At 43.6% G+C, this 17,963-nt stretch overlaps 1 protein-coding gene across 5 annotated transcripts in view; it reads right to left on the reverse strand.

Moving 5' to 3' along the window:
- Positions 1 to 17,963, reverse strand: part of fhod3a (formin homology 2 domain containing 3a) — a 53,034-nt gene that overhangs the window by 18,601 nt on the left and 16,470 nt on the right. For all 5 annotated transcript variants that reach the window (XM_049473519.1, XM_049473516.1, XM_049473517.1 and 2 more), the window contains exons 4-7: positions 1,560 to 1,627; positions 1,173 to 1,278; positions 313 to 407; positions 73 to 184 (exon numbers count right to left, since the gene is read on the reverse strand). In XM_049473519.1, coding sequence (XP_049329476.1) covers positions 73 to 184; positions 313 to 407; positions 1,173 to 1,278; positions 1,560 to 1,627 — 381 coding nt within the window. The remainder of the gene's footprint in view (positions 1 to 72; positions 185 to 312; positions 408 to 1,172; positions 1,279 to 1,559; positions 1,628 to 17,963) is intronic.

Raw genomic sequence — 17,963 nt, forward strand, 5'->3', positions numbered from 1 at the left:
TTTTTTGGGGGTGCCTCCCTGAAATTTTTGCTTGGGACATCTGTCTTTATGTTTTGGCAGGTCGGTTTGTACCTTTTTTCATGTCCACGGCGTTGACAGCTTTGATGAGCAGAACCGCGTTCGACTCCGAGTATTCAACAAACACCAACAACAGCTTCAGCGCCGTCTTCACCACCAGCCGGAACTACACACACACACACACACACATACAATCATCACACACACACACACCATACACACACACACACACTTAGTTTTAGTTTCATCAGCCTGTCTCTCTTTATAATTTATAAACTGTCACGCCTCTCTTACCTTAGAGCCAATCAGAGTGTAGAGCCACTGGATGGTCTCAGGATGACCTATGACCCCATTCATCCCATCCACGTACAACATGATCTGACCTAAAGCTGAACAGAGAAATTAATAATATTAATATTAAGCTGTATCTCCTGTACTGATCAGCAGGGGGCGCTGTGTACATCTATACACTACTGTATATCAGTAACACACATTATCTAAATCTGCTCATCTTAACATTAACATAATTATTAAACAGGTAAAAAAAAACTTTATTAATTTCCTATTCAAAGTGCTGTCCTGGTATGAGCCCAGTATTCCCAGTTTAGCCACAGTTTAACCAGTAAATCAGGTGATCTGGAGGAATGATGAGTTTGTGAGTGTACTTAACAGCGGCCAAAAGGGGGAGCTGTAGTACTGTTTTTAGCACTCTTAGTATCAGAAATACAGATATTAATATCATATATAGAGTATAGAGTAACAGGTTTAATAGTTATGGATGGTGATTTGGTTGGAGTAGGTGGTGTTTGGAACGGTTGTGGTTGATTTGGTCAGTACTGTAGTTTCTGTACACAGAGATTTCAGTAGTGATTTGTTTGGGGTTTAGTTGGTGTTGCTGTAGTTGAACTAGTAGTTGGTGTTGTTGTTTTTTGCGTTGATGTGGTTGGTCCACAACTGGTGTTGTAGTCAGTGTTTATTTGGTGTAGTTGCTGTTGTAGTTTGGTGTATAATAGGTGGTGGAGTTGGTGTTTGAAGTTGGGGTGGCTATATTGGTGGTTGGGGTGGTGAAGGTGGTGGGAGAAAGCAGGTGATAGGTGGAGCAGATGGTAGGCAGAGCAGGTGGTGGGTGGAGCAGGTGGTGGTGGTGGTGGTACCTCTGAGGATGTAGTTCTGGTAGTTCTGGTCGGCCTCAGCTCCGACTTTTATCAGGCAGGTCAGTCCCTCCGCCATAACAAACGCATGAACCAGATCCTTATCATCCTGCAGTTCATAACACACACCTTCAGAAACACACACTATACACACACACTATACATGCTATAATCACACACACACTCTCGCCACGTGGAGGCTCCTGTTGTGACAGAAACATACCCCCGCTGCCAAAGTGATCGCCCACTGTAGCTTTCACTACACACATGTGTTTACCATTACTATGACAACAGTGTGCGTGTGTCTGTGTGAGTGTGTGTGTGCGAGTGTGTAAGTAAGACAGAGAGAGAGAGAGAGAGAGAGAGAGAGAGGGAGGGAGTGTGTTTTACCTGAAATATCTGCTTCAGAGAGAACAATGCCCTGCGGAGATCTCGACCATTTGAGTTATACAGCTTCTCTACAGAGAGAGACAGAAAGGGAAAGAGAGAGAGAGAAAGACAGAGAGAGAGAGTTGTTACTGTTGTCTGTATGAGTATGTTAAATACAGTAGCTGTCTTTCTCACACACATACAGAACTACATGACAGCAAGGAAGACAACACCTCCTCCAAACGACCAGGTACTGTGCCTGTCCTCAGCTGATGTGCGGAGAACTCTACTCAGAGTCAACCCACGGAAAGCCCCAGGACCAGACAGCATACCTGGCAGAGTGCTCAGAGGATGTGCAGACCAACTCACGGATGTCCTCACGGACATTTTCAACATCTCTCTGAGCACTGTGGTCTTGCCGACGTGCTTCAAGACAACCACCATCGTCCCTGTGCCAAAGAATCTCGAGTGTCCTGTCTCAATGACTACTGTCCCATTGCACTTACTCCCAACATCATGAAGTGCTTTGAGAAGCTGGTCATGAGGCACATTAAAACCAGCTCCCGTCCTCACTGGACCCACTGCAGTTTGTGTATCGTCCAAACAGATCAACAGACGATGCCATCTCTACTGCAATTCACCTGGCTCTCACCCACCTGGACAACAAAGACTGCTTTGTAAGCATCTCCCACCTCTCATCTTCACCATGTTCTACAGAGGGACTGTAGACAGCATCTTGAGCACCTGCATTACCGTCTGGTTTGGGAACTGCAACAGCCTCTACTACCAGACTCTGCAACAGCTTCACAAAGACTGTATTGAAACCAACCCACACACAGAGACTGAAATGTCTCTAGCACTATCAGCAATATTTGCTGCTTCATTCTATAAAAACTTTAAACCATGTTGCACCATGGTTCCGGAGGAACGTAATTTAATTACACTGTGTACCTGTACTCAAAAGTAATAATAATAAAAGCCTCTTGACTTGCCTTGACTTGATTACAACCTTATCGGCAGTGTTATTTTTCTGTTCCACAGCAGGAAAAATTAGGAATAGACATTCTATTTCAGGTTGAAGTCAGGACATGCCAGTCAAGTTCTTCCAAACTCCCTTATCCAAGCCTTTATGGAGCTTGCTTTGTGGTATTTAGTCAGGAAGCAATTATTCCCAAACTGTTCCTGCAAAGTTGGGAACATGAAATTGTCCGGAATCTTTTGTTTTGCTAAAGCATTAAGAGTTCCACTGAAACTAAGGGGCGAAGCCCAACTACTGAAAAACAAGCCCAAACCACAACCAAAATCCCCCCTCTACCAAACTTTACTCTCGGCACAGTGCAGTCAGACAAGTACTGTTCTCCAGAAGCCCACCAAACCCAGACTTATCTATTGAATTTCCAGATGAAGAAGTGTTATTGATCACTCCAGTGTATCCAGTGTTCATAGTGTGTCCACTGTGTATAGAGTATGCTATTCTCTCTCTCGCACTTTCTTTCTCTCTCTCTCTCTCTCTCTCTCTGTCTGTCTGATTATCAGGTGAATGTTACACATCTGGATTGTGTGACATTCACACTTCACCCGTCAGACTTCAGTACAACCTCTATCTGACCTGTATAACACACACACACACACACTCACACATCTACTACACACACACATACATACACACACACTGATATCAGTGCAGAAAGGTCAGGCTTGAATATCTCTGGAAGTAAAGAGCCTCTCAGTAAAGAACAGAACAATCTAGAACCTGTATCTGACCCAACCTCCAATGGTCCCCAGGATCGGGTTCTGGGTGATGTGGAGCTGGAGATTTAGTACCGTTGGTCTGGACTGGGTTTTGGTGAAGGTGGACACGTGGACTCGGACACTCCGGCTGTTTTCATCACACTGCTCTACTCAACCCAGCAATTTACCTCACTGCACAGAACCAGGGAGTGTGTGTGTGTGTGAGAGAGTTTTACAGTTTTGTTTTTCGGGGACGGTGAGTTCTGTGGTGCTCAAAAATGACCTCAGTTTCTGGACACACACACACACACACGTGAAACCAATATAAAACAGTGAATCAAAGCAGAAATATAAAGTCTGCTCCATTTTTTTAAATAAAATATTTTACTTTTTCACTACAGAGCTGTAGCTGTAATATAAAACCACTAATATAAACCACAGTACTTTTATACCTGTTGGTTCCTCTATGCTGGATAAAAAATGAGATTGAGATTTGTTTGGTTTGGAGGTTCTACAGGTTCCATATGGATCCTGCAGCACATTTAACCACAGATGTTGCTACAGCTGGGCCTGTAGATCCTCAGCTTAAGCTTAAGCTGAGTCCCAGCTGCTCCATAAATGCTGGATTGGTGATAAATCTGGAGATCTGCAGGATGAGGAAGTGCTGTAATCTGGTGGAGACTGTGTTCCTGGGAAACACTTGCTGTGTGTGGGTGAACATTATCCTGCTGAAAAATGCTGCTGCTATCAGCTGGAAGTTCTGCAGGAGAGAAAGCAGCAACACATGTATCTGCAGGATGTTCTGCACAGATCACTGAGATCACTGTTAGTGCTCCTCCTATCACTACTAGGAGTGACCGACTCTCACTGTATGAGATGATCCTCAGATCATCAATCACACCTGTAGTTTACAGTGTGAACTCTTCAGTCCACACCTGCAGTTTACAGTGTGAACTCTTTAGTCCACCCCAGCAGTTTACAGTGTGAACTCTTCAGTCCACACCTGCAGTTTACAGTGTGAACTCTTTAGTCCACCCCTGCAGTTTACAGTGTGAACTCTTCAGTGCACTTTAAAGACAGAGCTGAAGAACCAAAACCACGAGACTCTAAACTCAAACCTACAGTAACTACTGTTACTGAACAACACACACCATTACACACAACAACACACACCATTACACACAGCAACACACACCATTACACACACCAACAAACACCATTACACACAGCAACACACACCATTACACACAGCAACACACACCATTACACACAGCAAAACACCATTACACACAGCAACACACACCATTACACACAGCAACACACACCAATACACACAACAACAAACACCATTACTCACAGCAACACACACCATTACACACACCAACAAACACCATTACACACAGCAACACAAACCATTACACACAGCAACACACACCATTACACACAGCAACACACACCATTACACACAACAACAAACACCATTACACACAGCAACACACACCATTACACACAACAACAAACACCATTACACACAGCAACACACACCATTACACACAGCAACACACACCATTACACACAGCAACAAACACCATTACACACAACAACAAACACCATTACACACAGCAACACACACCATTACACACAGCAACACACACCATTACACACAGCAACAAACACCATTACACACAGCAACACACACCATTACACACAGCAACACACACCATTACACACAGCAACACACACCATTACACACAGCAACACACACCATTACACACACCAACAAACACCATTACACACAGCAACACACACCATTACACACAGCAACACACACCATTACACACAGCAAAACACCATTACACACAGCAACACACACCATTACACACAGCAACACACACCAATACACACAACAACAAACACCATTACTCACAGCAACACACACCATTACACACACCAACAAACACCATTACACACAGCAACACAAACCATTACACACAGCAACACACACCATTACACACAGCAACACACACCATTACACACAACAACAAACACCACTACACACAGCAACACACACCATTACACACACCAACACACACCATTACACACAGCAACACACACCATTACACACAACAACACACACCATTACACACAGCAACACACACCATTACACACAGCAATACACACCATTACACACAACAACACACACCATTACACACAGCAACACACACCATTACACACAACAACACACACCATTACACACAGCAAAACACCATTACACACAGCAACACACACCATTACGCACAACAACACACACCATTACACACAACAACACACACCATTACACACAACAACACACACCATTACACACAACAACACACACCATTACACACAGCAACAAGCACCATTACACACAGCAACACACACCATTACACACAACAACACACACCATTACACACAACAACACACACCATTACACACAGCAACACACACCATTACACACAGCAACACACACCATTACACACAACAACACACACCATTACACACAACAACACACACCATTACACACAGCAACACACACCATTACACACAGCAACACACACCATTACACACAGCAACACACACCATTACACACAACAACACACACCATTACTCACAACAACACACACCATTACATACAACAACACACACCATTACACACAGCAACACACACCATTACACACAGCAACACACACCATTACACACAGCAACACACACCATTACACACAGCAACACACACCATTACACACAACAACACACACCATTACACACACCAACACACACCATTACACACAGCAACACACACCATTACACACAGCAACACACACCATTACACACAGCAACACACACCATTACACACAACAACACACACCATTACACACAACAACACACACCATTACACACAACAACACACACCATTACACACAGCAACAAACACCATTACACACAGCAACACACACCATTACACACAACAACACACACCATTACACACAACAACACACACCATTACACACAACAACACACACCATTACACACAACAACACACACCATTACACACAGCAATACACACCATTACACACAACAACAAACACCATTACACACAGCAACACACACCATTACACACACCAACACACACCATTACACACAGCAACACACACCATTACACACAACAACACACACCATTACACACAGCAACACACACCATTACACACAGCAATACACACCATTACACACAACAACACACACCATTACACACAGCAACACACACCATTACACACAGCAACACACACCATTACACACAGCAAAACACCATTACACACAGCAACACACACCATTACGCACAACAACACACACCATTACACACAACAACACACACCATTACACACAACAACACACACCATTACACACAACAACACACACCATTACACACAGCAACAAGCACCATTACACACAGCAACACACACCATTACACACAACACACACCATTACACACAACAACACACACCATTACACACAGCAACACACACCATTACACACAGCAACACACACCATTACACACAACAACACACACCATTACACACAACAACACACACCATTACACACAGCAACACACACCATTACACACAGCAACACACACCATTACACACAGCAACACACACCATTACACACAACAACACACACCATTACTCACAACAACACACACCATTACATACAACAACACACACCATTACACACAGCAACACACACCATTACACACAGCAACACACACCATTACACACAGCAACACACACCATTACACACAGCAACACACACCATTACACACAACAACACACACCATTACACACACCAACACACACCATTACACACAGCAACACACACCATTACACACAGCAACACACACCATTACACACAGCAACACACACCATTACACACAACAACACACACCATTACACACAACAACACACACCATTACACACAACAACACACACCATTACACACAGCAACAAACACCATTACACACAGCAACACACACCATTACACACAACAACACACACCATTACACACAACAACACACACCATTACACACAGCAACAAGCACCATTACACACAGCAACACACACCATTACACACAACAACACACACCATTACACACAACAACACACACCATTACACACAGCAACAAGCACCATTACACACAGCAACACACACCATTACACACAACAACACACACCATTACACACAGCAACACACACCATTACACACAACAACAAACACCATTACACACAGCAACACACACCATTACACACAGCAACACACACCATTACACACAGCAACAAACACCATTACACACAACAACAAACACCATTACACACAGCAACACACACCATTACACACAGCAACACACACCATTACACACAGCAACAAACACCATTACACACAGCAACACACACCATTACACACAGCAACACACACCATTACACACAGCAACACACACCATTACACACAGCAACACACACCATTACACACAGCAACACACACCAATACACACAACAACAAACACCATTACTCACAGCAACACACACCATTACACACACCAACAAACACCATTACACACAGCAACACAAACCATTACACACAGCAACACACACCATTACACACAGCAACACACACCATTACACACAACAACAAACACCACTACACACAGCAACACACACCATTACACACACCAACACACACCATTACACACAGCAACACACACCATTACACACAACAACACACACCATTACACACAGCAACACACACCATTACACACAGCAATACACACCATTACACACAACAACACACACCATTACACACAGCAACACACACCATTACACACAACAACACACACCATTACACACAGCAAAACACCATTACACACAGCAACACACACCATTACGCACAACAACACACACCATTACACACAACAACACACACCATTACACACAACAACACACACCATTACACACAACAACACACACCATTACACACAGCAACAAGCACCATTACACACAGCAACACACACCATTACACACAACAACACACACCATTACACACAACAACACACACCATTACACACAGCAACACACACCATTACACACAGCAACACACACCATTACACACAACAACACACACCATTACACACAACAACACACACCATTACACACAGCAACACACACCATTACACACAGCAACACACACCATTACACACAGCAACACACACCATTACACACAACAACACACACCATTACTCACAACAACACACACCATTACATACAACAACACACACCATTACACACAGCAACACACACCATTACACACAGCAACACACACCATTACACACAGCAACACACACCATTACACACAGCAACACACACCATTACACACAACAACACACACCATTACACACACCAACACACACCATTACACACAGCAACACACACCATTACACACAGCAACACACACCATTACACACAGCAACACACACCATTACACACAACAACACACACCATTACACACAACAACACACACCATTACACACAACAACACACACCATTACACACAGCAACAAACACCATTACACACAGCAACACACACCATTACACACAACAACACACACCATTACACACAACAACACACACCATTACACACAACAACACACACCATTACACACAACAACACACACCATTACACACAGCAATACACACCATTACACACAACAACAAACACCATTACACACAGCAACACACACCATTACACACACCAACACACACCATTACACACAGCAACACACACCATTACACACAACAACACACACCATTACACACAGCAACACACACCATTACACACAGCAATACACACCATTACACACAACAACACACACCATTACACACAGCAACACACACCATTACACACAGCAACACACACCATTACACACAGCAAAACACCATTACACACAGCAACACACACCATTACGCACAACAACACACACCATTACACACAACAACACACACCATTACACACAACAACACACACCATTACACACAACAACACACACCATTACACACAGCAACAAGCACCATTACACACAGCAACACACACCATTACACACAACACACACCATTACACACAACAACACACACCATTACACACAGCAACACACACCATTACACACAGCAACACACACCATTACACACAACAACACACACCATTACACACAACAACACACACCATTACACACAGCAACACACACCATTACACACAGCAACACACACCATTACACACAGCAACACACACCATTACACACAACAACACACACCATTACTCACAACAACACACACCATTACATACAACAACACACACCATTACACACAGCAACACACACCATTACACACAGCAACACACACCATTACACACAGCAACACACACCATTACACACAGCAACACACACCATTACACACAACAACACACACCATTACACACACCAACACACACCATTACACACAGCAACACACACCATTACACACAGCAACACACACCATTACACACAGCAACACACACCATTACACACAACAACACACACCATTACACACAACAACACACACCATTACACACAACAACACACACCATTACACACAGCAACAAACACCATTACACACAGCAACACACACCATTACACACAACAACACACACCATTACACACAACAACACACACCATTACACACAGCAACAAGCACCATTACACACAGCAACACACACCATTACACACAACAACACACACCATTACACACAACAACACACACCATTACACACAGCAACAAGCACCATTACACACAGCAACACACACCATTACACACAACAACACACACCATTACACACAACAACACACACCATTACACACAGCAACACACACCATTACACACAGCAACACACACCATTACACACAACAACACACACCATTACACACACCAACACACACCATTACACACAGCAACAAGCACCATTACACACAGCAACACACACCATTACACACAGCAACACACACCATTACACACAGCAACACACACCATTACACACAACAACACACACCATTACACACAACAACACACACCATTACACACAACAACAAACACCATTACACACAGCAACACACACCATTACACACACCAACACACACCATTACACACAGCAACACACACCATTACACACAGCAACACACACCATTACTCACAACAACACACACCATTACACACAGCAACACACACCATTACACACAGCAACACACACCATTACACACAGCAACAAACACCATTACACACAGCAACACACACCATTACACACAGCAACACACACCATTACACACAGCAACACACACCATTACACACAGCAACACACACCATTACACACAGCAACACACACCATTACACACAACAACAAACACCATTACACACAGCAACAAGCACCATTACACACAGCAACACACACCATTACACACAGCAACAGAAACACACACCATTACACACAACAACACACACCATTACACACAGCAACACACACCATTACACACAGCAACACACACCATTACACACAACAACACACACCATTACACACACCAACACACACCATTACACACACCAACACACACCATTACACACAACAACAAACACCATTACACACAGCAACACACACCATTACACACAGCAACACACACCATTACACACACCATTACACACAGCAACACACACCATTACACACAGCAACACACACCATTACACACAGCAACACACACCATTACACACACCATTACTCACAACAACACACACCATTACTCACAACAACAAACACCATTACACACAGCAACAAGCACCATTACACACACCAACAAACACCATTACACACACCAACAAACACCATTACACACAGCAACACACACCATTACACACAGCAACAAACACCATTACACACAGCAACACACACCATTACACACACCAACACACACCATTACACACAGCAACACACACCATTACACACAGCAACACACACCATTACACACAGCAACACACACCATTACACACACCAACACACACCATTACACACAGCAACACACACCATTACACACAACAACACACACCATTACACACAGCAACAAGCACCATTACACACAGCAACACACACCATTACACACAGCAACACACACCATTACTCACAACAACAAACACCATTACACACAACAACAAACACCATTACACACAACAACACACACCATTACACACAGCAACACACACCATTACACACAGCAACACACACCATTACACACAGCAACACACACCATTACACACAGCAACACACACCATTACACACACCAACACACACCATTACACACAACAACAAACACCATTACACACAACAACACACACCATTACACACAGCAACACACACCATTACACACAGCAACACACACCATTACACACAGCAACACACACCATTACACACAACAACACACACCATTACACACAGCAACACACACCATTACACACAGCAACACACACCATTACACACACCAACACACACCATTACACACACCAACAAACACCATTACACACACCAACACACACCATTACACACAACAACACACACCATTACACACAGCAACACACACCATTACACACAGCAACAGAAACACACACCATTACACACACCAACACACACCATTACACACAGCAACACACACCATTACACACACCAACACACACCATTACACACACCAACACACACCATTACACACAGCAACACACACCATTACACACAGCAACACACACCATTACACACAGCAACACACACCATTACACACAACAACACACACCATTACTCACAACAACACACACCATTACACACAACAACACACACCATTACTCACAACAACACACACCATTACACACAACAACACACACCATTACACACACCAACACACACCATTACACACAACAACACACACCATTACACACAGCAACACACACCATTACACACAACAACACACACCATTACACACAGCAACACACACCATTACACACAGCAACACACACCATTACACACAGCAACACACACCATTACACACAACAACACACACCATTACTCACAACAACACACACCATTACACACAACAACACACACCATTACACACAGCAACACACACCATTACACACAGCAACACACACCATTACACACAGCAACAAACATCATTACACACAGCAACAAACACCATTACACACAGCAACACACACCATTACACACAGCAACACACACCATTACACACAGCAACAAACATCATTACACACAGCAACAAACACCATTACACACAGCAACACACACCATTACACACAGCAACACACAGCAACACACACCATTACACACACCAACAAACACCATTACACACAGCAACACACACCATTACACACAGCAATACACACCATTACACACAACAACACACACCATTACACACAGCAACACACACCATTACACACAGCAACACACACCATTACACACAGCAACACACACCATTACACACACCAACACACACCATTACACACAGCAACACACACCATTACACGCACCAACACACACCATTACACACAGCAACACACACCATTACACACAGCAACAGAAACACACACCATTACACACAACAACAAACACCATTACACACAACAACACACACCATTACACACAGCAACACACACCATTACACACAGCAACACACACCATTACACACAGCAACACACACCATTACACACAGCAACACACACCATTACACACACCAACAAACACCATTACACACAGCAACACACACCATTACACACAGCAACAAACACCATTACACACACCATTACACACAGCAACACACACCATTACACACAGCAACACACACCATTACACACAGCAACACACACCATTACACACAGCAACACACACCATTACACACAGCAACACACACCATTACACACAACAACACACCATTACACACAGCAACACACACCATTACACACAGCAACACACACCATTACACGCACCAACACACACCATTACTCACAACAACACACACCATTACACACAACAACACACACCATTACACACAGCAACACACACCATTACACACAGCAACACACACCATTACACACAGCAACAAACATCATTACACACAGCAACACACACCATTACACACAGCAACACACACCATTACACACAGCAACACACACCATTACACACACCAACACACACCATTACACACAGCAACACACACCATTACACACAACAACACACACCATTACACACACCAACACACACCATTACACACACCAACAAACACCATTACACACACCAACACACACCATTACACACAGCAACACACACCATTACACACAGCAACAAACACCATTACACACAGCAACACACAGCAACACACACCATTACACACACCAACAAACACCATTACACACAGCAACACACACCATTACACACAGCAATACACACCATTACACACAACAACACACACCATTACACACAGCAACACACACCATTACACACAGCAACACACACCATTACACACAGCAACACACACCATTACACACACCAACACACACCATTACACACAGCAACACACACCATTACACGCACCAACACACACCATTACACACAGCAACACACACCATTACACACAGCAACAGAAACACACACCATTACACACAACAACAAACACCATTACACACAACAACACACACCATTACACACAGCAACACACACCATTACACACAGCAACACACACCATTACACACAGCAACACACACCATTACACACAGCAACACACACCATTACACACACCAACACACACCATTACACACACCATTACACACACCAACAAACACCATTACACACAGCAACACACACCATTACACACAGCAACAAACACCATTACACACACCATTACACACAGCAACACACACCATTACACACAGCAACACACACCATTACACACAGCAACACACACCATTACACACAGCAACACACACCATTACACACAGCAATACACACCATTACACACACCATTACACACAGCAACACACACCATTACACACACCATTACACACAGCAATACACACCATTACACACACCATTACACACAGCAACACACACCATTACACACAGCAACACACACCATTACACACAGCAACACACACCATTACACACAGCAATACACACCATTACACACACCATTACACACAGCAATACACACCATTACACACACCATTACACACAGCAACACACACCATTACACACAGCAATACACACCATTACACACACCATTACACACAGCAACAAACACCATTACACACACCATTACACACAGCAATACACACCATTACACACACCATTACACACAGCAACACACACCATTACACACAGCAACACACACCATTACACACAGCAACAAACACCATTACACACAGCAACACACACCATTACACACAGCAACACACACCATTACACACACCAACACACACCATTACACACAGCAACACACACCATTACACACAGCAACACACACCATTACACACACCAACACACACCATTACACACAGCAACAAACACCATTACACACAGCAACACACACCATTACACACAGCAACACACACCATTACACACACCAACACACACCATTACACGCACCAACACACACCATTACACACAACAACACACACCATTACACACAGCAACACACACCATTACACGCACCAACACACACCATTACACACACCAACAAACACCATTACACACAACAACACAAACCATTACACACAACAACACACACCATTACACACACCATTACACACAACAACACACACCATTACACACAGCAACACACACCATTACACGCACCAACACACACCATTACACACACCAACAAACACCATTACACACAACAACACACACCATTACTCACAACAACACACACCATTACACGCACCAACACACACCATTACACGCACCAACACACACCATTACACACAGCAACACACACCATTACTCACAACAACACACACCATTACACGCACCAACACACACCATTACACACAGCAACACACACCATTACACACAGCAACAGAAACACACACCATTACACACACCAACACATACCATTACACACAGCAACACACACCATTACTCACAACAACACACACCATTACACGCACCAACACACACCATTACACGCACCAACACACACCATTACACACACCAACAAACACCATTACACACAACAACACACACCATTACTCACAACAACACACACCATTACACGCACCAACACACACCATTACACGCACCAACACACACCATTACACACAGCAACACACACCATTACACACACCAACAAACACCATTACACACAACAACACACACCATTACACACAACGACACACACCATTACTCACAACAACACACACCATTACACGCACCAACACACACCATTACACGCACCAACACACACCATTACACACAGCAACACACACCATTACACACAGCAACACACACCATTACACACACCAACAAACACCATTACACACAGCAACACACACCATTACACACACCAACACACACCATTACACACACCAACACACACCATTACACACACCAACACACACCATTACTCACAACAACACACACCATTACACACAGCAACAGAAACACACACCATTACACGCACCAACACACACCATTACACACAGCAACACACACCATTACTCACAACAACACACACCATTACACGCACCAACACACACCATTACACGCACCAACACACACCATTACACACAGCAACACACACCATTACACACAACAACAAACACCATTACACACAGCAACACACACCATTACACACACCAACACACACCATTACACACAGCAACACACACCATTACACACAGCAACACACAGCAACACATACCATTCGACAGATACACACACCATTTAACACAGATACACACAATACACTACAGTGTGTGTGCGTGTGTTTGTGTGTGTGAAAGTGTGTGTGCTATGGGGGGGGGGGGGGGGTTCCCAGACTGCCCTCCTCCCTGCTTCACCCAGATTAGCACAGTGACCTTACAATCTCTGTAATCCCTAACCTCTCATAATCCAGACAAAGAAACTGCCTCTGAACATGCACAACAAATACACACACACACGCGTATATATACACTGAGCTTCTTTTAAATGTAATTTAAATTTGTTTAATATGTGTTGTAAAGAAAACACTGCCGGCTGTTCCTGTGATTATTTATTCCCACAGATTCTGTTCAGGTCTGAAAATTGAAATATTGATTAAATATAATAATCAGAGCTGTTTAGAGGTAATACACATACAGTTTGTGTTTAATAAAACGGGTTTCTGTTTATTGTGAAATGTAATGATTAGATCATATTTATTAATAATCAATACAGAAGCTTGGGTTAACATTCCTGCAGCTCAGTTTAACAGCCCTGATCTATAAATACACCCTGGGTAATGCAGAGCATCACATGACCAGACTGGAGACCACCCAAAACACTGATATACTGTACACCCCCCAACACACACACACATACACACACATCCCAACACACACACACACACACACATCCCAACACACACACAGACTTTCTCACAAGTACCATAACTAAAACTGGGTTAGATATTACTAATGCTGTGTGTGTGTCTATGTTTGGGGGCGGGGTTATAATAGGAGTAACTCTAGCTCAGTCAGAAACCCGACCTTCACCTGCAGTGGGTGGGGGCGGGGCCAGTGCTGAACTCTCAGACACGCCCACCACAGCAGCTGTTCTGACCAACAGGGTCTCCGTCTGGAGAAGGCATCTGCTGCAGAGTTAATCTACTGACAGCGCTTCTCTACCAGCACTAGACAAGCTGTGTGTGCATTTGCACATCTGTGTCAGCAGTGGGTGCATCTTAAACTAGCTGAATGTATTCACTATAAAGGGGTGTCCACAAACACGTACATACACCAAAAGTAACTGCCTCCGGTAAGTGCAGTAAGTCCAGTAATTGCAGTACAGTCCAGTGGCTCCAGTTAGTGCAGTGGTTCCAGTAAATGCAGTAAAATCCAGTGCCTTCAGTAAGTGCAGTAAGTTCAGTTATATATGATATAATAATATCAATAATAATGTACTATTAAATAATATCTACAATGATATATAATATAATGATATCTGTACAATGACTGGTTATTTTGAAGTCATAGTTTCCCTAACGTTAGGATTTTTTCGTACCACACACACACCCACACACGCACGCACGCGTGATTACACAGCTGAATACTGCAGTGATATTTTCACACTAGACGTGTCACTTCCTCAACACACACCCGCCAATCACTGGCCTGAATAGAGCAGATCAGGTTACCACAGCAACACAATGCAGAACACAGACAGACAATATACCACTGACCACACCTGTAGAGAGTGAGTGTGTGTCTGTGTGTGTGTAAGTGTCTGTAATTGTGTGTCTGTGTGTGTGTAAGTGTGTGAAATTGTGTGTGTGTGTGTGTTTGTTGTCAAACTATAGACCTAATT

Source organism: Astyanax mexicanus, unplaced genomic scaffold (genome assembly GCF_023375975.1).
Source record: "Astyanax mexicanus isolate ESR-SI-001 unplaced genomic scaffold, AstMex3_surface scaffold_39, whole genome shotgun sequence".
Taxonomy (NCBI): Eukaryota; Metazoa; Chordata; class Actinopteri; order Characiformes; family Acestrorhamphidae; genus Astyanax; species Astyanax mexicanus.